Source organism: Mastomys coucha, unplaced genomic scaffold (assembly GCF_008632895.1).
Source record: "Mastomys coucha isolate ucsf_1 unplaced genomic scaffold, UCSF_Mcou_1 pScaffold3, whole genome shotgun sequence".
In the NCBI taxonomy this organism is placed as follows: Eukaryota; Metazoa; Chordata; class Mammalia; order Rodentia; family Muridae; genus Mastomys; species Mastomys coucha.
In genome coordinates this window covers 26,247,260-26,268,569 of record NW_022196909.1, presented here as the reverse complement: position 1 = coordinate 26,268,569, position 21,310 = coordinate 26,247,260, and the positions used below count along the sequence as shown (strand labels likewise).

General features: G+C 44.7%; 1 protein-coding gene across 3 annotated transcripts in view; it reads right to left on the bottom strand.

The window, feature by feature from the left end:
* Positions 1-21,310, bottom strand: part of Prdm1 (PR/SET domain 1) — a 92,323-nt gene that overhangs the window by 21,428 nt on the left and 49,585 nt on the right. Inside the window, exon 1 of one of the 3 annotated variants that reach the window (XM_031347638.1) lies at positions 113-456. The exons of 1 other annotated variant lie outside the window; for it this stretch is intronic. In XM_031347638.1, the coding sequence (XP_031203498.1) occupies positions 113-154 (42 nt within the window). In that variant the 5' untranslated portion in view covers positions 155-456. Of the gene's footprint in view, positions 1-112; positions 457-21,310 lie in introns of those variants that run through there. One more of the 3 variants, XM_031347641.1, reaches the window with a different exon arrangement.

Sequence of the window (21,310 nt, the reverse complement as noted above, 5' to 3'; positions counted from 1 at the left end):
AGAAAAGAAAAGAGAAGAAAAAGGAAAGAAAAGTAAAAAGAGAAAAAAAGGAAGAAAGAAAAAGGGATAAAAAGTTTTCAAATCATATTAAAGCCAGAAGCTGGTTCCTTACCAAGGTCGTACCCACACGTTTTTCCAAGAGAAGATCCAACATCTGAGATAAGCCTCGCTCATGTCCACCCAGTCCACATCCTCCCGCGTCCCTGCCGGGCTGAGCAGTACTGACGCGCACCTCGGCGGTCCCTCCTTTTCTACGGCCGCGGGCCGGGCTCGCTCCGGGCGGACAGGTGCTGCGCGCTGCTCTTGCGTCTCCGCGACACTGGAGGGCCGAGTGTCACAGCAGCAGTGTCTGTGCGAGCGAGTGAGCGAGCGAGCGAGTGAGCGAGCGACTCTTCCCCCTCCCTGCCCTGCCGCAGACTTCTTTACCAACACTGACGGTCTGAATCACTCCTACCAGCCGCCGCGATGGGGGCGTGGCCGCACCTGGCCAGCCCAGCCGTGCAGCGTGGGGTTCAGGGCTTCCCCCCACCGATTGTGACCCGCGCCTGCTTCCTCTGTTTGCAAATGGATTTCAACACGGACTGGGAATCTTACTTCCCTTTGCAGGCACTTGCCCTCCATGTTTACTTCGCACTGCGATTGTATTCTAAGTCCTCCAGATCGCTAGCTTCCTGTCGCGGCAGAATGGGGCGGGGTGGGGGACTCCTCCTCAAAAGAAAACCCTAGTCACCTAAACTCGGCGTCTCAATTACAGGATCCGACGTACTTTTGAAGGAAAGAGCTAAAGTATTTTGGCAGCCCATGCAATACAATGTCGCTGTGTAGTCCCGGAGTCATTGCCAATGAAATGAATATTCTAAGGCGGTGCTCCTCTAGTATTAAACGTATAGGATTTCATTTCTCCTGCTCACTGAATACATTCAGCTTGGGCACACCTAGCTTCCTCCTTTCGACAATTTGGAAATAGGGAAACAGGAAAAAGTTATAATCAGATATACTGGTTTTGTTGTCCCTGCCTCTCATCCCTAAACCCATAGCTAGGCTGCTGAGCGTTTAACGTACAATGGAGAGAGTAGGAATGTTTCGCAGTTAAAAGGGGGATGTTGGGCTGGCGGCAGTGAGTGGAGAGCAGTTGGAGGCAGTAATTAGTGGGGCTCGTTCTGAGCCTGGCCGGCTTTTCCTTCAGCCCCAGTCTGTCTTCTGGAGAAGGAAGGACATCCTGTGATGATGGCATACAATGTCCTGTTTGTTTATTATTAAGAGCGTGGACCCTGCATTCCTGCTTCTCATTACAAAACAAACCAGATGCGGTACTTCCTTCAATGGTCTTTTGCCTTCAGCAGGGATCCTTCAATTCACAGAAACAATGCTGCTAAGGGCCCATTTATAGCCAGCATCCCACCACGCAGACTTTTTAGATCACAGAAATTCAAGTCGTCCCCTTTTCCTGCTTGCCTCATCGCAGGTCCCCCCCCCCCGACCCCGCCCCATTTTTAAAAATCATCTTTCCCAAAAGTTTACGTTGTGGTATCATTTCTAGTATTCTAAACACACAGGGCATACACACCCACCCACATCCCGATCCACACCCACATTCACACACCCAGACCCAACCTAATGATACCAACTTAGTCATACAATGAAGTGGACATTTGAGTATTTGTTTACAGGAAGAAATGAAACACAGCAAAACAAAAGCCCAACTCAATCATAAAGACAGGCCTGTTTATCTGTTTTTCCTTTCAAGAAACTTTCCCAGAATTTTTTTTTGGGGAGGGAAGGGGGAGGAGTTTGTGGTAGGTAGAAAACTGTATCACTGAAAAATGATATGTGCATCTAAAAATCCTTCTACAATCTGTGTAGTTCGGAACAGTCAAATTTATACCAGGGGACAAGAGTAGAACACACTCCCTGGGGTCTGTAGGTCCAGCTGTTGTTGCATTTTCTGCCAGAGGGGGCGCTAGCACCAAGAGGAAACAGGCTGTTAGCTCGCTCTGGTGCCAGGGGTATAAAAATGAATGAACAATTCTTAAGAGTTCTCAGAAAGGTCCAAGTGATAATTAAACAAAAGAAATCCAGCCTCCTGCAGAGGGTTTATTAACCGATGCTGAGTCAGCACCACTGTGGACAGAAAAACAATGTAGTCATCTCGAGGGCTGGACTGCTGCTTGCTGTCTCCACTGAACAGCAGTTAGCACGTTTTTGTTGTCGTTGTTTTGTTTTGTTTTGTTTTGTTTTGTCTTTTAAACCCTGCTTTCTTTCAGGAAAAACTCTGCTCTTGGGGCACAGATACCGTGCAAGTGTCAGGGATTCTACCACTGCTGTGTAAAGAAATAAGCAAAGGGTGGCAGTCAGAGCGGGAAGAGGGCTATTTTAAGCCAAATGTTTGCTTTAATGACTGGAAGATGCCTGTGAATCAACTCACTGGTAATTAACATCAGCCTGGGCTCACCTTCCGAGGTGGTGAAATAGGCTTGAGTCTAGGGAGGACGCAGACATCAAATATCAGTGTGAGGCTGATCCAGGCAACCCTAAAATTAGTTCCAGGTGTTGCAGCTGTGCTGGACAAAATCATAGGTGAAACTATCAGGAAACAAACAAAAAAAAAAATGGGACACAGCATTGGCGTGTAATATCCTTGGAGTGTTTGCTTCTTGTTACAAGGAGATGAGGGAAAACAAAACAAATAGCTACAGGCCAATTTTTGATAATGATTGTGGTAGCTAAGGAGAGATAGTGGTATAAGCTAGAATGAAGGGCACCCAGAGAGTCATATACAGCAAAGTCATATTCATATTATAATAGTTAGGTATCGTCCAGAGCAGGACAGCTAAGTGGGGCCTGACTGCAGTGATGCTGAGCCAAAAGCTGGAGCCGGGCACATCCCGGATGTGGACTAAAGCTGGGCGACAGGAGATGCTAGCGCCAGTGCACAGCAGAAAGACCTGAGGTGGCCATGGTCTGGAATCCTAAGTATCTAAACAAACACTGGATACAGTCTTATCACTTTTTCCAGTGTTAGGACGCCCTAACCTCAGCAGTTATTTTCTTCATCAGCGTCTGTGAAATGCTAGCCCATCAAGAGCCCAATAGCTCTGTTCTCTGAAAAGCTCGGTTCCTTTCTTTGGATGCATCATCAAAATCCACCATTCGTTCAGTTTCAGCTCCTGGGCCAAGTTCCCCACCACCACCACCCCTTTAGTCTTTGGGTGGGTTGGGAATCACTCTGTAGGTGGCCAGATGACTATGAGCAAAATGACTGGAGTAGCTATTGCGGCACGGAGGGAACCTGAGCACCGAATCTGGAGACAGGACTCCACTTGGGTTTTTTTTTTTTTTTTAAAAAAAAGTTTGTTTTTCCCTTAAGGAAAGTAAGGAAAAAAAAATGGGATAAAATATGCTCAAGATGAAACGAGTTTTCATTTTCTAATTCAACTCCTGCTATAGCCAAACAAGGTCATTGACAGGCTAACCACATCAATAGATCACCCCCCCACCCTCTTCCCCACTCCCTACTCACCCACCCTCAACCCCCCACACCCATTTCCCACTTCCTGTAAGCTCGGCATCTTCATGCTGGTAAACATTTGGGGACCAACTGTAAGCCTGAGCCTTAAAGAGGGGCACTGTGGCTTTGAAGCCCTCCCACATGTCTCAAAGCCAGGCTGAGAACTGGAGGGGCACTTGGCTTTTAAACTTTAACAGCCTTTTCAACTCAAGTCAACCGGGCTTGGCTTCTCCGGCTGCCTTCCGTTTTTAAAAGCCGGACAAGAAGAGCAAGTTATGTGTGTGAGTGAGAGAGAATGTATGTATGACACATGCTGTGTTACAAGGCAGCGTGTGTGTCATGGGTGTGATATGTGTATGATATGTTTCAATGATGTGTTAAATCAATTTAAAAATAGCATAAGCTTCCTTTGCGTGACACACAGCTTATACCTCCCCCAAAACTGGGACAAACATTGTCAGGGCCTAGACTTTGGAATGGTGATCCTAGGGCCCTGTGGGATAGTTTAGAATGATGTCACTGTTTTGACTTCCTAAAGAAGGGAAACAAAGATTAAGTAAATTGAAGTAGAGCTCTCTTCTCTCTCGAGGAATGCACCAAAGATAAGCACTCTCAGAGGGCCCGTAAAAACCTTCAAGATGGTTGTCACATCAGGGCTTCCCGGCACTGTCCACGTAGGGACACCTCAGCATATTTTGGTCCTGTCACAGTTTTGGTTTTTTCTAATTGTTCACATACTTTTAAGTTATTCATTCAGTCGGACATCCACCAACTTAACAAATAATGCCAACAGTAACCATCATGTCCCAGGCATTTGTGGGGGAAACCACTGTGGGTTTCCAAGATCTGATTGCCTTTCTAACTATGTTTTTACTATGGTGATTCAGACACGAGAGGAATCTTAACTCCTGAAGAGGCTATGGGAAAAGCAAACCATTTCTGAACCCAGAAGACGTCTAGCCTAAACTCGGTGGGAAAGGGAATGAGCCTGAACTAAGAGGAGCCAGGGCAGACATGCTTAAGGAGGGAGAAGCACCAGGGCAGGTGCGCACTCATATGCACTTTCCTTGAAAAATCTCCTCTGAGGGAGGAAGGGTAGCCTCCACACCAGAGACAGCCTGGGACCAAAGTACACCTCTCTCTTTCTTTTTTTTTTTTTTTTTTTTTTTTTTTTTTGGTTTTTCGAGACAGGGTTTCTCTCTGTAACCCCGGCTGTCCTGGTACTCACTATGTAGACCAGGCTGGCCTCGAACTCGGAAATCCGCCTGCCTCCGCCTCCCAAGTGCTAGGATTAAAGGCGTGCGCCACCACCGCCCGGCATCCTCTCTCTTTCAGTGGGAGGAGAGGCCCCACAGCGAGGAGGAAGGCTCACAAAGGAAAGAAAAAGACAGTGGCAGCTGACACAAAGCCTTGGGCTCAGTTCCTAGCACTGCATAAAGCAAATAAAGTGACAGATGCCTATGACCTCTACATGGGGGTGTTGAGGCAGGAAGATCAAAAAATTGAAGGTCATTTTCAGCTACAAAGCAAGTTAGCCTAGTATAGAGGCTCTGTCATGGAGGAAAAAAAAGGGGGTGGGGGTGAGGTGGGGCTGATGAATATGTCTCATCCATTCTAAGGGAAGAGTGAAGGCGGTAGAGGATGTGTCTGTGTGTGTGTGTGCCTGCATTTGCTCCACAGTACATCTGTGCACTCAATTTTCCCAGGAGTTAGAAGCAGATAAAGAAGTAATCATGAGTTCTTGAACCACTGACCCTTGTCCCACACATAAATTCTGCTCCGAGGGGTATAGCTCTTTTACCTGAGCTGAATACCAGATTTACCAAAGCCCACTTCCCTGCCAGCTAAGCTGTGGGCCAGCTTTGCAGATGCTTAGAAAGCAAATGCCTCCTGGCTTTTGCTCACAATGACTACATCTCACCTGCAACCATGACCCTGGAGGAGGGGGGCAGCGGTGACAACTCACAGGCATGCCTACTGCCTAGGGAAACAACCTTAGAACTTGTGGAGCCCCAAACTCGAGAGTTCCAAATATTACACCAGGCTTAGAGAACAGGAAGGAAGCGCATGGCAGAACCTGGAGTCTGGGAGACAACTGACCAGTCCTTCAAATATTGCCTTTCCCCACCTGAGACGCTGAGGAGTAATAGGGGAAACAGAAAACAATGGTATTACAATAACAGGCCCCATCTAATAGACACCTTATCTTCTGAAAAAAAAAAAAAGCAAACAAAAAAACCTCTCTACTATTGACTGCATATAAGGCTGATAACCCTTCTAACAGGAAGATAGTGAGGGGTTCTAACCCATCAGCCCTGACAAAGAGTGGGAGATTCTGAAGCCATCAGCCTGAACTTATCTGCTCACCATCTACCGCCCATTGTTTCCTGAAAGGGCCTACCCGGGAATCGAGATACCTATTAATGTTCAATAGGCCATCTTCCTTCCCCTGAAGGTGCACCTGTGGGGACCTTAGAATGGGATCCACCACAGAGAGAGTAACAGCTTGCTGTTTTAGGCTTCTCGAGAGCTCCTTTGAAAAGAGCAGACACTGTTTTTTAAGGAGAGCTAAGCCCACAACGGAGGGCCATTAAAAGTATTAGAGTGTACACTGCCACCAGGATCCTCCCGAGGAGAGCTGGGCCCTGACAATAGACAATTAAAGCTGATAAATCCAAGCTACTTGTTGCAGGTCTAATTCCTCCTAATTGTATTCAGGGATGAAGCAAGCTCGTCTAATCTCCCAAGTACCTGACCTATTTCCGAAAGGATCTTTCCAGCCTTCCGTTTCTTCCCATCTGGACCCTGTTCCCTCTTCTATGATGTCCCTCTTCCCTGCTGTGGCTTGAATGTGAAGGAGGACAGTCAAGGGTGGCAGGAAGAGGGCAGAGGCTGCATTCAAATCAGTAACTCTGAAGGCCCCAGTCACTACACTAACAGGTAATGGCTAAGCATGCTTCTGGGCCAGTCAGCGATTACAGTGCACTTTGCTTTAGGTTCAACAAGTGGCATGAAGCACCCCTAGGATCCCACGGTTAGTTCCCAAGTGTGGATAGCCCCAGTGATTCTGCGTATAGCTGGAGTCTCACTGATTGTACTAATTAATACCCTCTGGTCAGAGCAAAGGTTCACTTACTTCATCCAGCAGTCCAAAGAATTCTGCCCAACAATAGCATTTGGAATGCCAGAGAACCCTAGAGACCCACTCAAGGCTCAGCTTTTGTGTCAGCTTCGTATTCGAATGGTGGGAAGTTAAATTGAAATAAGGTCAGAGTGTGATGTATAACATATGTGATGATATCACAATAAAATCCACTATTCAGTGCAGTTGATGTGTACCGATACAAACAGACAGGAAGAGAGGGTTCACCTGAGAAGCCTCATTCTGAGCGGGATGAGGTGCTTGCTTTCTTTGCCTGCTGTGTCAGCAAAGCACCAAAAGAATGAGTCTCAGGGCCACGGTTACTTACTTTGGAGAAAGTATTTTTCAGGGCTTGTGAAACAAGGCTCATCCAGTGCCCTTCGTATCGGCACTGGCCATGAAACAGGCTTGATCCGCCCTTTCCATATACATTAAAAATTGTCTCATTTCTGACAGTGACTCTGCCGGAACATCATCAAGAAGCCGCTGGCTGAGAACATGTGCCCGAAGGGAGGCGAAACTCGCCGCAGCCTGAATCTGTCTCTTGGGAGTAAGGGCAAAATATTGCAGATAACTCACGTTTGCTCTGCGGCAGGCTGACTGAGCAAGCTGAGCGAGTGACAGGCAGTCCCCAGCAGGGGCTCAACTGATAAACTGTGTCAAACTCCAACCATTTGTCAGCACCAGAGAGGGGAGAACAAGCTGAAGGATGGACTCAGGAAACAGATTTATCTGGTGTAACACATTAACTAGTCTAAAAAAACCAGTAGATAAATGTAAATGCATTTATCCCCACAAGAAGGGAACTCATCTCGCCGGGGCCGCTGCGACACTGGACAGTCTTCAAGCTTTCACTGCCTGCCTCAGGTGACTGACGCCGTTGCTTCTTGATGTCCTTTCCAGAATATGGTTAAATAAACCAAAGATTTATTTCCTGTTGACCAGACTTTCATTAACAATTAGTTTGCACTAATATAAAAGGTTTCTGCCAGACTCGAAGAAAGAATTCTCCATTCTCTAGAATAGAGGTTTTCCAAAACTGTAAAAATTTAACGTGGTTAAACAGACAAACAAGCAAACCACGTGAACTTATACCTCGACTATTACGCACAGTAATTGTACATTTTGCTTCATATTATTCCAAACATTCTTGGAAGCATTTTTAATTTCAGGAGTTCCCATAAAGAGGCAAGGCCGAGACCACTAAACTATATTACAACAAGCCTCCGAAGCTGGCTGAAGTCGTGGTACAAGGTGCAGAAGCAAACACACGCTTCCAGGCCAGACTGTGCCTCTAGCACGCAGAGCTGTTGGTCTCCGTCCCTGTGCTGGCCACTTTTGTTTTATTCAAGCTTTATCAGTAAATTTACTAGTAAACGAGATTATCTGTGCTCCTCTATCTGTTGTGAACAGTCATGGCTATTGAAAACTCAAGACTCAGCTTAGTCCTATATTAATGTCGGCTGAGCAGATTAAAAGTGGTTCTCTCGGATCCTATCTGAAAATGAGGCTCTGAACCAAGCCCACAGTCATACAATTTAGGAAGTAATTCAGGGCAGAAGCCATCGGCATAAGGATATACCTCTGACCCTAGTACCTGAAAACACACTCTTTCCTTAAAAACAGGGCCTCACCATGTAACTCTAGCTAGCCTGGATCTTAGTATGTAGACCAGGTCTTGAACCCACAGAGATCTGCCTGTGTTGGTCTTGAAAGTGCTGGCGTTAACAGTGTACACCACCTCGCCAGGCCTGATGGTAGTAGACCTGGCAGGCACAGATGGTCTCCTGCTCCTTGTTGGCTCTGCTCGGTTCACTCTCACCTGTAAGCACTCCCCCACCCTGGAATTCTTTCTGAAAGCGTTCTTGCCAGTCTTAGGTCCTTCATACCCTCCGTAGCCACTTCACCCCACAGCAATTAGGTAAAAGTAGAGAAATCAACCAGTTAGACTCCTGGCTCCCTTCTGGGCTGATAACTCTGACTGGAAAATTGTTTTGGATGGGCAGAGAAGTTTAAAAGCAAAGGAAGTGAGTCATGAGACTGACCACCTTGCAAACAGTTTGATGAAGTAGACTAAAATTATACTTTGTTCAGTGGTAGGGTTTCCTCACGTAATACTACTTTGGACTTAGTATGGATTAGTGCTCAGAGTTTCAAACTATTAGAGACAAAGGCCTCTGTATTTTCTGCTATTAAGTAAAGAAAAAGAAAAAGAAAAAGAAAAAGCTCTGCAGGTACTTGTAAAAGGAAGACAGAGAAAAACACAACCGATATGCCCACTTTCCTGAACTGATTCTACACAAAATGTAATGCTTAGCCTCACCGCTGTCGTCTCTGTAAATTCTCATAGCAGTGTTTCTATGTTAGCCTTTTATTCAACGTCCATGCAGCGTGATACATCAGTGTCGGTGTGGTGTTTCATATACACTAACGTTTCTTGTAGTGGTTCCCATGGTAGTCTGATGCCAGACAGCTTTCTTAAATTTTGGAATGGGAGTGGGGTGCCCCAAGGAAGAAGCTCTCTGCATTGCCACACAACACAGAACCATCTACATTCAACTAAGGGTAAGGCCCGTTCCTCCGTAAGTCCCGCTGAGCTTCTGATGGTAAGAAAGGTCAGCGAATGAAATCCAGGGAAGCTATCACAATAGCATCCTAAGGCCAGCGACAAAACCAGGGACATGGTGTGGTTACTGTAAGGGATGGCCCAAGAAGCCATTGTTGCTAAATATTACATTCATATTTTATCCAGAATACTGGATATAGAAAGACATTTCTTTTGCCGGCGGTGGTGGTGCATGCCTTTAATCTCAGCATTTGGGAGGCAGAGACAGGCAGATTTCTGAGTTTGAGGCCAGCCTGGTCTACAGAGTGCATTCCAGGACAGCCAGAGCTAAAAATATCTCTGCTCCTAGAAATGTAATTAAGTTTAGGAGATTTAGGAGAACTAGGCGTTTTGAGAATGATTTTCTTTGGAAATGAAGGTGAGAAATGAGAGTTGATAACAATCTGTTCTTCCTTTCCAGTGTGGTTACGTTCTCTAGGGTCTTAAGCATGCTCCGTAAAAGCATTACCATCAAGCTACAACTGAGGGGGTGAGGAGGGGAACTGATGTCAGGTGCTTTGTGTCTTCCTGGCTTTATTCCTTTAACTTAAAAATTGAGCAGGGTCTCTTACAAGAGCTGTGGATTTCTCTGGGCATCGCAGGTCTCTGCTTCTCGGTGATGGCCGGCAACCAAGACCACACAGCATTTACATGGGTGCCAGGCAGGGAACCAAATTTCTGTGGTCCTCACACTTTCATGGGGGGCGGGGTGCACTTTTACCTGCTGAGCCATTTCCCCAGACCCAGAGGAATTTCGAATTGAAATGCACTGATATATTCTGATCATAAAAGCTGGGGGTCTGGTGGCAGGTGATAAGGATCTGGTTGGGGCGGCTAAAAGAGAGAACTGAAGGAAAGTTAAGCTCCACCCTTGAGTGAGGGAGGAAGCCATTGTGGACAGTTGGCTGTCTGGCTCCTGAAATCCCCAGGAGGCAGCTTTCCTGCATTTGCCAGTAAGCAAGCTTCAAGAGATTACTCGTGTCCTGCTCATACCTTGCCACAGCGACCTCTCACAGCCCTGGGGGCAAACAGGTTAGTTTATTATTCCTTGCTGCCAAGTGAGCTTTTTTTTTTTTTTTTTTTTTTTTTTAAAGCCAGTCATTGTTAGCAATTTGGTGTAGATTCTAGCAGCTAAGTGTCACTTCTAAATGTACTTGTATTTCAAATAATGTTTGTTTCTGATGTTTTGAGACAGAGTCTCCCTTAGCCAACTGGAACTCCTGATTCTCCTGAGCCTAGTTCCCAGCTGTCACAGTGTAGCTAACCTCTCTTGCCATGTGGAAAGAGCAGCAGTTCACGTTCTACTGTGAACACTTCTCCCAAGTCAGGCTTTGCTCTTAATGGCCACAGAGTACTCCAAAGTGCAACTATGTATCACTTTAAAAATTTAACTAATGGTCAACATATATCAGTTGTTTTCAGTGCTGAGGACTAACTCAAGACCTGGCTAAAGTTCCTATTCCACCCTGGAGCCTCAGCCCTAATGTAGTTTTAAACTACAGGGAATTCTCTAAGAAACTGAGAGCCTGAGCCTCGTGTTCAGGATGTGAGCAATTCTGAATTCAGAAGTCACATCTAAATTCCCAAGTGTTGCCCTGCCGATGAGAGTGTGGGACCTGCGGCAGGGGCGATATGTGTGCATCAAGAGACTTCTCTCCCCAGCTGGTCAGGGGTCCAAGTTGTCTTGGATAGTAACCGATTCTAGTTCCAGCAAGCATACGTACTCAAGTTAACTATGAAGCATAAGCTTAACAAACTTAAAAACAATGAGTGACTGGTTTGTAGTTGTTTAATTTTGTGTCGGAGGCAGGGTCTCATTAAGTAGCAGAAGTTGAATGCATGGGGGTCTCCCTGGCTCAGAGACCTACCCAGCACTGAGACTACAGGTGTGAGTCATGAGACTCAGCTAACAGTAATGGCTAACTTATAAAATATTTGCCGGATATTTTCTGAGCAAAATAATAAATGAAAAATAATAAACAGTATATACCATATATAATGAATAGATATAAAAAAATTACTTTCTTTTCTCTGAGACAGGATTCTTTGTGTAGCCCTGGCTGTCCTGGAACTCACTCTATAGACCAGGCTAGCTTCTTGCTGCTTCTGCCTCCTGAGTGCTGGGATTAAAGATGTCCTTCACCACTTCCTGGCTAACAATTTCAATTTTTTAAAAAGTAGTTCCTTAATATTATTTAGCCAACCAGAAGGTTTAGATTGCAAAATGGCTTAATCTTTTTTTTTTTTAGAGAGAAAATTTCTAAATTGAAGAAGTAATAAACCTCTGGGGATGGAGAGATGGCATAGTGGTGTAGCATGCTTGCTGCTCTTACACCAGAGTTGGTTTCCTAGAACCCACACTGTGGCTTACAAGTATCTTCAACTCCAGTCCCATGGTTCTATTCATGGTCCTGGACTGGTCTCTTTGGTACCAGGCATGCATGTAGTGCACAGACATATGTGCAGGCAAAATTTCCATACACATTAAATAAATATATTTTAAAAAATAATTTAAAATTAGTAAATAAGGCTCCTTAACACTACTGTAATGTTGAGAAATAGCTTAATCCTCTTACCTTTGGGTTCAGACCATCAATGTACACTGCCACACATTCCTTTATTTCCTGGAGTTGAGCCCTATGCCAAGCCTGGAGCTCATCTGTCTTGGGTTGGAGGCAACAGCCAGTTCTCATCTCTTCTACTCCTTACTCACTTCACTACTTCCCCTTCTTGAGAGTCAGATCTGGATACAGCCCAAGCCCTGGCTTCCGGGAAGCTTCAAGCCGGCTGGCAGGAGGTTCCTTTCCAAGCACCCCTGGAAGTCCGTGTGGGATGAAGAGGATTGAAGCCATTCTGCTTCCAGAGAAGTGCTAAATCCGCCCGACCCTGTTTCTGTTCTCCTTTACTAGGAGCCCAGAACATAGATGGTTAGAAGTTGTCCCACTGCTCCCCACAACAGGCGGCAGGAGGGGCATGCTTGTCTGTGCGGAGCCTTCCAAAGGCTCACACTGAGTCCAAGGCCAGTTGTCTGGCCCTGAGTTTAATTACAGATGAGTCTTAGAAGAAAACACTATGGGTACTACTAACTGTGAGATGGGATAAAAATCTATCTATCTATCTATCTATCTATCTATCTATCTATCTATCTATCCATCCATCCATCTATCCACCTATCTACCTATCTATCTATCTACCTATCTATCTATCTACCTTTTACCTAACTCTATAGGACTCTGTTGTAACAAACAGTAGGCAGCTATGCTTCAATCTCAGCTGAGGCAACTCCGAGCAGCATGCTGCATTGCTGTGTGGCTGTGACAAGGAAGGCCGTATGCTTCTCAGAGTCATCCCATTCACAATCTGAATTCTCTCTCTCTCTCTCTCTCTCTCTCTCTCTCTCTCTCTCTCTCTCTCTTTTTCGAGGCAGGGTTTCTCTGTGTAGCCCTGGCTGTCCTGGAACTCACTCTGTAGACCAGGCTGGCTTCAAACTTAGAAATCCGCCTGCTTCTGCCTCCCAAGTGCCAAGATATAAAGACGTGTGCCACCCCTGCCTGGCCACAACCTGAATTCTTATAGAAGAACTGGATAATATTCCCCCACTAGCTCTCACCACCTCACACAATAATTTCCAGGTTGACTTCATTGCTGCTATCTCTTAGAACATGAATTTGCTCTTTGCATCTCTTTCCCACCCAGGAAGAAAAAGCTAAGTGCTACGAAGAATACCTCTTATTTTTCACACTAGATAAAGAAGAGACTTGTCTGTGGCTTGGTGGGGACATGAATACAAAAGCCCACACAAGGACATACAAAAGTGCAATACATTGACTGGAAAACATTAAAATATGCTCCACAAATACTTTCATTAGAAGTGGCCTTCCAACTTTGGTGCATACCAGAATGTCCTGGAAGACCTTAAAATATTATTGTTCAGGTTGAATCTATACCAATTAAATCAAACCATGAGGTGATGGCCCAGCTAATTCTGTCTTTGAAGTTTCTTGGGTGATTCGAACATGCTGATAAACTGGGGGGGAGGGGTGTCCTTCATTTTACTTAACCAGATTTCTGCCTTTTAAATGTTGTATACATATTTTAGTTACCATACAAGAGAATGAATTTCACTGTGGCATCGTCCTACATAACCATTATGTTTTGCTCATGTTGACTTCCTTACTACCCGGCCCCTCTCTCCCTCCTATTAGTATCTCTTCTGCTTTTTTAGCATACATATGTATAGATATATTGCTCAATCTGGATTCTGCATGAGAAAAAAAAATGCAATATTTGTCTTTCTTCTCTCTATCTCTCTGTGTAGTCCTGGACATCCCAGAAATCACTTTAAATGAGGCTGTCCGCGAACTCCCAGAGATCTGTCTGCCTCCGCCTCCTAAGTGCTGGGCCTAACAGTGTGTACCACCACTACCTGGATGCTTCATTCTTTCTTGTTCCCCTTTCCCTCTGCAGTTCTCTCCTGCTTTTATATAGCTTACACCTTGGAACAGAAACAGCTTCTAAACATACGGCTTGGAGCGGACACAGTCTGCCTCTGAGATTGATGAAGGGCATGGGAAAATGAAGTTAAGTATACGAGTTCTGCCCCAGTGGCCCCAGATCATATGCCTATTCCAGTTATGAATGAATTCGTGATTCAGAATATAAACTACCACCAAGATGTGGATGAATAAATACCAATGCATAGACAGCGCTGGAAAACTGACTAAAAAATTATACATTCATGGCTGGTTAGAGCTTGGTTGAAAGAGTTCTTGTCTCAAATGTATGAGACATTGAGTTGGATCTCCAACACTGCCAAAATAACACAAACTCTACATTCTATCGAAAGTGGGTTGGCATTATCATCCTTATACACCAATTCTTTATTCATAGCACACACACACACACACACACACACACACACACACACCAGGCCTCTCTCAAATTCAGATACATCTGCTTCTGTCTCTCAAGAACTGGGATCAAAGGCATGAGCCACCACACCTAGCTTATGAGACACAGGCTTAAGACGTGGTTTAAACACACCATTACAAATTGTAATTCTTCAAAGAAACAGTGGAAGATGATCATAAGAATGAACATTTCAAAGTAGCAAAAGCTGCTCTTTGGGGTATGGCATGGTACCTCAAACACAGTCAGGGCTTTCAATGTTTTTCAAATAAACAAAAGAGAGGCAGTGGTCCATTAATAATATCATCAACACTTACATAAAAAGAAACATCAAAAGATATTAGTACTTAAAATTTTTAGGATAAACCTCAGTTCCTAGGTAATGATACAACATGCTTTTTCATAAGTTTTTCTAAATTTTTAAAAGAGTTATTTATTTATATTATGTGTATGAGTGTTTTGCCTGTGTGTGTGTGTGTGTGTGTGTGTGTGTGTGTGTGTGTGTGTGTGTGTGTATATATATGTATATATGCACCATGTATTTTCCTGGTGCCTGTGGAGGTCAGAAAAGGACATCTGATTCCCCTGGAACTAGAAATAGATGGTTATAAGCTGTTACATAGGTGGTAGGAATCAAGTCTTCTATAATAGCAGCCAATGTTCTTAACTACCAAGCCATCTCTCCAGCCCTGATAGAACGTTTCTAGAAATAAATTTAACTACATATACCAAGAGCCTTGAAGAACCATAACCTTTGGCCAAATAATTCATATGTGTAGGAAGAGATCCATGGGAAAACAGTTTGAGCAGTCACAGTGATACAGGCATATTCAATTAGAGTGCTACATATAGTTATACTAAGTTAGAAGTGGTCTGAGTATTGACATTGGTGGGAACTGGCTACTTAGATGATGATGTTGGTTTTACATGGCTACTATTCAGCCCCTGAAAAGATTTTGAGGTAAAAGTAGCAGAGAGAATTCACACAATAAACCAGCAGAGAAGAAGAACCAAGACACAAAGTCCTATAATTTTGTTTCTTCAGACAACTCCTAGGAAGCCCTTTGATGTAAGGAAGACATGTCTGAAGTCACTGGGAGGGCTATCCAAATGTCGCTGCTCCTTCTCCTCTTCTAATTAGTCCTAATGAAGACAGGACTCATGCATTTCAATTAACTGTAATCCTCATCTGGCATAAACACACTGGTCCATATGTTAGGTCTTTCAGTTGACCAACTGGAACAGCCTTAAAAATCGATTGAGTTAAAAAATGCAATACATAGATAATGCATAGGAAATCTGAAAAGATAATAAAAAACAAATAAGAATAAGTAGTAGCCAGGAGGAAAGAATTTCATATTCAATATAGTTTCAAAATCCTCGGCCTTCCTTCTTGTACAGCTCATGTAATCATAGCTCATAAAGAAAGTTCTGTGCTGGACAATATGCACATGGGTGCCACCAGCCTGGGGTCTAGTTCCTCCTCATCTCGCTGAGGAAAACCGGATCACTGGAGCTAGGCCACCAGAGCAAAGAAGAGCACAGTGGATTTTTTTTTTTTTTTTTTTTTTTTATCGAGCAGAAATATTTAGCTTGGCTGTCTGCCAGAGAGTGCTGGAAGAGAGAACCGAATTAGGGGATTTACTGTCCACGTGCTTGGCACGCGTCATTCCGAGTCTCCTAGACTACCCTCAGGTGTCTGCCCACGGCAGGGTACTGTGGAGCCCCAGGAAAGTAGATTCCCTGTTGTAGCAAGGCCTGGCATCGTTGGGATGGACCAACTGCTGGACTTTCTCAATCCAGCTCTATCCACAATTGCTCCAACTGTAAAATTGGGATGTTAAGAGTCGGGAGGGATGGTGTACTGTTTAAGTATAAGGACCGCGGCTTGTCCAGGACCAACAGAAAAAAAAAAAAAGCAGATTGTAATCCCAGCTCTGGGGAGGTAGGGACAGGAGGATCCCTGAGGTGTGCTGGCATCCAGTTTAGGCCAGAAAGCTCCTGGTCAGTGAGATACCATATCTAAAAAGTAAGGCAGAGAGCAATTGAGGCGATACCAAATGTCAGTGTCTGGCCTCTGGGTACACATGTGCACATGTACACACACACACACACACACACACACACACACACACACACTAAAACCTGTGCATAGTTTACATATTTTTTGCTATTAGAAGGAAAAGGTCTATAATGTTTTCACACAATTCCAAAGATGCTTCCCTTTAAATTTAATTATTTATGTGAGTGTGTGCCACACTCTAAAGTAGAGGCCAATCCCACGGAAGTCCCGCCTCTCCCTCCATGGTGTGAGTCTCAGGGTCATCATCAGCCTTGACAGCAGGTGAGTTCATCTGCCGGACCATCCCACCATCTCTGAATGTAGTTTTCAGACAAGCCAATTCTATGTGACCGTTTGGGAATAATGGCAAAAAGGCATGGCTATGAGGCCATCCTGCCTGGGTTAAGATCTTAACTCTCTTGGTCCTGCATGGCCTGGATCTAGGCAACTTATTACCTTCCTCACTCTTCCTTCTTAACAGAATGGAGATGACAGCGCTCAGCTCCTTACAAGGTCTTGGAGACTGGGAACTGTAATACCTATGAAGCGTTAAGAACAATGCCTAGCACACAAATTGTGCTCAATAGTTGACTCAAATGCTTCACTGTAAACACAGCTTTATAGTAAATACCAGTTGAGGAGCTGGAGAGATAGATGGCTTAGGGGTTAAGAGCACTGGCTGCTCTTTCAGAGGACTAGGTTCAATTCCCAGTACCCACATGGTGGCTCAGCACCAATTTTAAGGGATTGTATGCCCTCTAGCTTCTGTGAACACTAGGCACACACATGGGCTATAGACATGCATTCAGGCAAAACACCCATAAAAACCAAAGTTAAATGTAAAAAATATATATATACAGTTTTGCAGAAGATATATAATGATGAAAATACTTAAACTCATCAGTATCACTTCAATAATTTTTTTCTTGTTGGAAAGTATATGCTTGTGGGAGTTAGGTGGCAAATACAAACATATAAAGTATCTATTATAAATGGGTGGTAAAAGTGCTATTTTTTTTTCTTTCTGCATTTTTGTCAAGGACTGAAGATAACTCTACGCGCCCACTATCAGGCTTGAGTTTAACGTCTACAGCCCATGTGGTGGAAAGAGAGCTTACTCCTGAAAGGTATCCTGACTTCTGCATGCCTGCCATGCCACGAGTGCCCATGCACACACAAATACACACACACACACACACACACACACACACACACTGAAATAAAATGTGCCAAAGTATCTTTGAAAGAGAAAGGAAAGTCTCTACACCACTTAGGTAGGAAAGGAGCGGAGGGGCCTGTCCTCTGGTTCTCTTTACCATTCCGGTTTGGATTCTTCAGGCAAACGCTTTGTTGCACTGCCTTTTGAAACGCTGGCTGTTATGTTCCAACCACGAAGCAGAGGATTTTCTCCCACCAAGCTGCCTACTTGTTGAAAATCTCACTTAAAATCTTTATTAAAATCTGCTAATCATCCTCAGTGGCCACAGCCCACAGTCCCTCTTCTCCTCACCCTCCCTCCCGTCCCGTGGCATGACAGTGAGGCTGTCCACCCGAATGATGGATTAAATGCATGACAGTTATGACAGGTGAGCAGTACATGGAGGGGCTTAGCCAGCAGGGATAAGATAAAACCCCCGGTTAAGAACAAAGCCCCCACCAAAGCTGGCCCATTAATGACTGGGAAGCTCCTGATTTGTCCCATTTGGAAGGAGCAGGCCTAAAACTCCAGACAATGGATGGCCAGGCATGATACGATTTCCAAAGGCCTCCAACTAGCTAATTGAAAATCCTTTATATTTTTCTAAACATGTCTGAAAGGCGGGCTCTGTGAACCTGGAAAAGCAAGGTTTCTTTTCAATGTTGTGTTAATACAATAGGACTTAAGTTTACAGCTGGGCTGAGTGAAATTACTGTGTATAAACCATAATATCTACTGGCAGGGATCCAGCTAAGCCCCCGAGAGACTAGACTAGTTCAGCAGGACAAATCCAAGGAATTTCGGAAATCAATCCATTAGGATTACAGGGCAGACCCCTGATTTTGGAAGTCACGGGCTCAGTCTATGGAGCAGTGGCCGCGCCAATCTTCTTTTATCCGCAGACTCGTTGACCCAGTTTTTAGATAAGATAGCGATCTTTTTTTTTTTTTTTCTATAATGTTTACACAACATTCTCAGACAGGCAGCCAGGTCATGTATTAACTTCGGTGCAGTAATTTCAAACACACTTTTGAAAACTGTGTGCCAAAGGTATAGCCCTTTTAGTACATAATTACAGTTAAGTAGCTTAACCATCGTGGACGATACACACGGACGGCACGCATAGGCAAGTGTGAACTGTCGGTTATGGTTTCCCTGCGAAAGGCTCTTAGCCGCGGTTTGTGTCAGCTTATCAGGAATAGAAGAATAGTGTTATAGAAGGCCCTTTCAGAGTGTGCCATCATCTAGGGGCTAGAGCTTGTGTATTGGTTTGCAAGCGAGCAGGTATATGCAGGTAGTCATTCAAAAGACATTTGTGAATCAATAAGAAGACCATTGATTTAAAAATAAAAACAAACTTCAAAGCCACAGACCACCATCATCCCAGCCATCAAGGGAACCCCCAAATATTTTAGCTACTATAATAAATGTGTGGGTGGGAGTCCTACAGTACTACAGGAGTCTGGGCAAGTTTTTTGCCAGTGGAGGCCCAGGTGAGAACCAAGTGAACTAAGAAGAGCAGGGAGATAATCCCTCTCCTACCAGAAGGAAACAATAGCTCAGGTAACCCCCTACTCCATCTACAAGCAGTGATCCAATCGATGACTGAGGTGAGACCCCCTACCGCAGAAGTGAGGTTCCATAGACTTTTACAAAGACTTCTTCTGGTTTTGTTTTTCTTGGTCCTACCCCAGTGAACACCTTAACTCAGCATCCTCCAGAACCCTGGTCCACACACATTCTCTCTGTCACTCTAAGGAGAGCACACAGCTCCAGGGACATCTAAAAGAGAAGGTCTCAGCTTAGATCTACAGTGTCAGGAAACCCAGAATCCCCTTGTGACTAGTGGCCAAGGCAATGCATACTGTCCTTGTCCTCACCACCTCCTCTCACCTGGCTCCAGGCAGGAGAATCATTCCTAGTTGAGCACATGCAGTTCTACTGGCAAATGCTCTTCAAGGCTGTGTGCCTGTGGGTGTAGCAGAAACAGCCAGTAGAGATTTAAGAGGCCAACAACTGTGTCTGAGCAGTAGTCCTCTCACCTTGTGAACAGGCCCTGCATCTTGTCTGTCCACAGCTCGACACCAAGAGGGGCCATTTTGCAGAAGAGCTGATAGACACAGAAGTGGCCGATAGACACCAAAGTGGCCTGCTTCAGGGCCTTATCTGAATGGTGCTACTCACCACCTGGGCCTTGCTGGCCAAGCAGCTCCATTCAATCAATGCCTCTTTCCTCAGACAATTACCGTTTAATCCCACCTCCAGCTGAGATGAACTGGTGGAAAGACTATGCTATTTTTAGATAGGGCCATGAGTTCTTTCATCTATGTGAAACGTACTTCCTGATACAGTGTGGGCCAAGCCCAGGTGCTGGGTTGGAGGTAAAAAAAAAAAAAGTAGTACTATGGCATTATTATCTTTTGTAGAATGATGGATTTTGATCCATCTAAAAGTTTTAAATTCAGTTATTCTGTACACTCCCAAAGTAATTTCCCACTTAGCAGCCTGCATCTACCTTCTGAGTTACTTGTCCTTAGCCTATCTCTTCAGTTTCAAGTGAATGAATGATTTTCTTCAGATACAGTAAACTTAAAATGGAAATTTCAGAATTGACTAATAGTTTGGGAATAGATCATAATGTGTTTCTTTCTCCCCAACCTCCCCGCCCCCCCCTCATGTTTGGCACACTAGAATGCTTTTGATTGAACTTGTGACATGTTCGTTTCTTCTTGAGGTGGGGGCAGAGTAGGAGACATTTAGAGGCAACATACAAATGAAGACCAAAAAAAGTTCTACATGTAAAATCGACTTCCATCGCACTAGTTGGCACCCTGGCAACAGCTGAGCCATGAAAAGCTAGTAGTGTAAATGCTTGCCAAACCAGGCAGCCTTTGACAGTCCAAACACACACTCTTTCCCCTGGTGTTTTCTTGCCATTTGAAGACCGATCTGAAAAGGAGGTGTTGAGTCAGTTTACATTGACCTCCGCCTGACCTGGCAGCAGAGGTTTTTATTAGCTAAGTAGCACTCCCAGCCAGGAAACCCCAGGAAAACAGCACTCAGAAAGAGCTTCATTTGTGGGGACCCAGAGTCACCCCACCATTCCCATTGCAGACGAAGGGCATCCCCTTCGGCCTTTGTGGGAAGGGAACCCATCCATCTTCATTTAGGCTGTTTTAGGGGGGTGGGGCATGATGGGGTGGAAGGGGACAGGACGGCCATTTCCTTTGGCTCTTAAAAACAAAAACCCAGCAATGCTTATTCATTTCTATCCCGATGCCACCCTTCCCCCTCCCAGGAACTTTCCAGCAGCAACCAGGGAGGAATCAACATGCTCTGAATGCATTAGTTCTCCCGCTGTGACACAGCAAGCAAAAGCTTACCACTCAAAAGGGGGTGTATGCTGGGACTGTGTGTGTGTGTGTGTGTGTGTGTGTGTGTGTGTGTGTGTGTGTGCATGGAGCAATGATACTAGGTTCTGAAAGCTACTCTCTGCTTCTTCTAACCTGGAACCACTCCAATTGGGACACTTCATCATAAAAGGCATTTTTCTCTTAGAAAGAACTAAGGGGCTCCTGTGTTTTGTGTTCATGCTGTTACTATAACCTTAGTGGGCATCTGCTTCCCTGGCAGCGGCACCTGGTCCCCTGGGAATAAATCGCACATCATCCTGTAGCATACAGATCAGTGCGAAGACTTCGTTCTGGATATAAATTTCTACATCAGGATTACCCTTAGAAAGGAGTTATGCACTTTCCCTTCCCAAAAGAAAAGAAACGAAGATGATCAGTTTTCTACAGACCAGAGAAATATAAAATTACCTTTAGGACTTAAATCTTGAGGAAACAAAAAAAAAATATTGTATATAAAACACACACACACCCCCC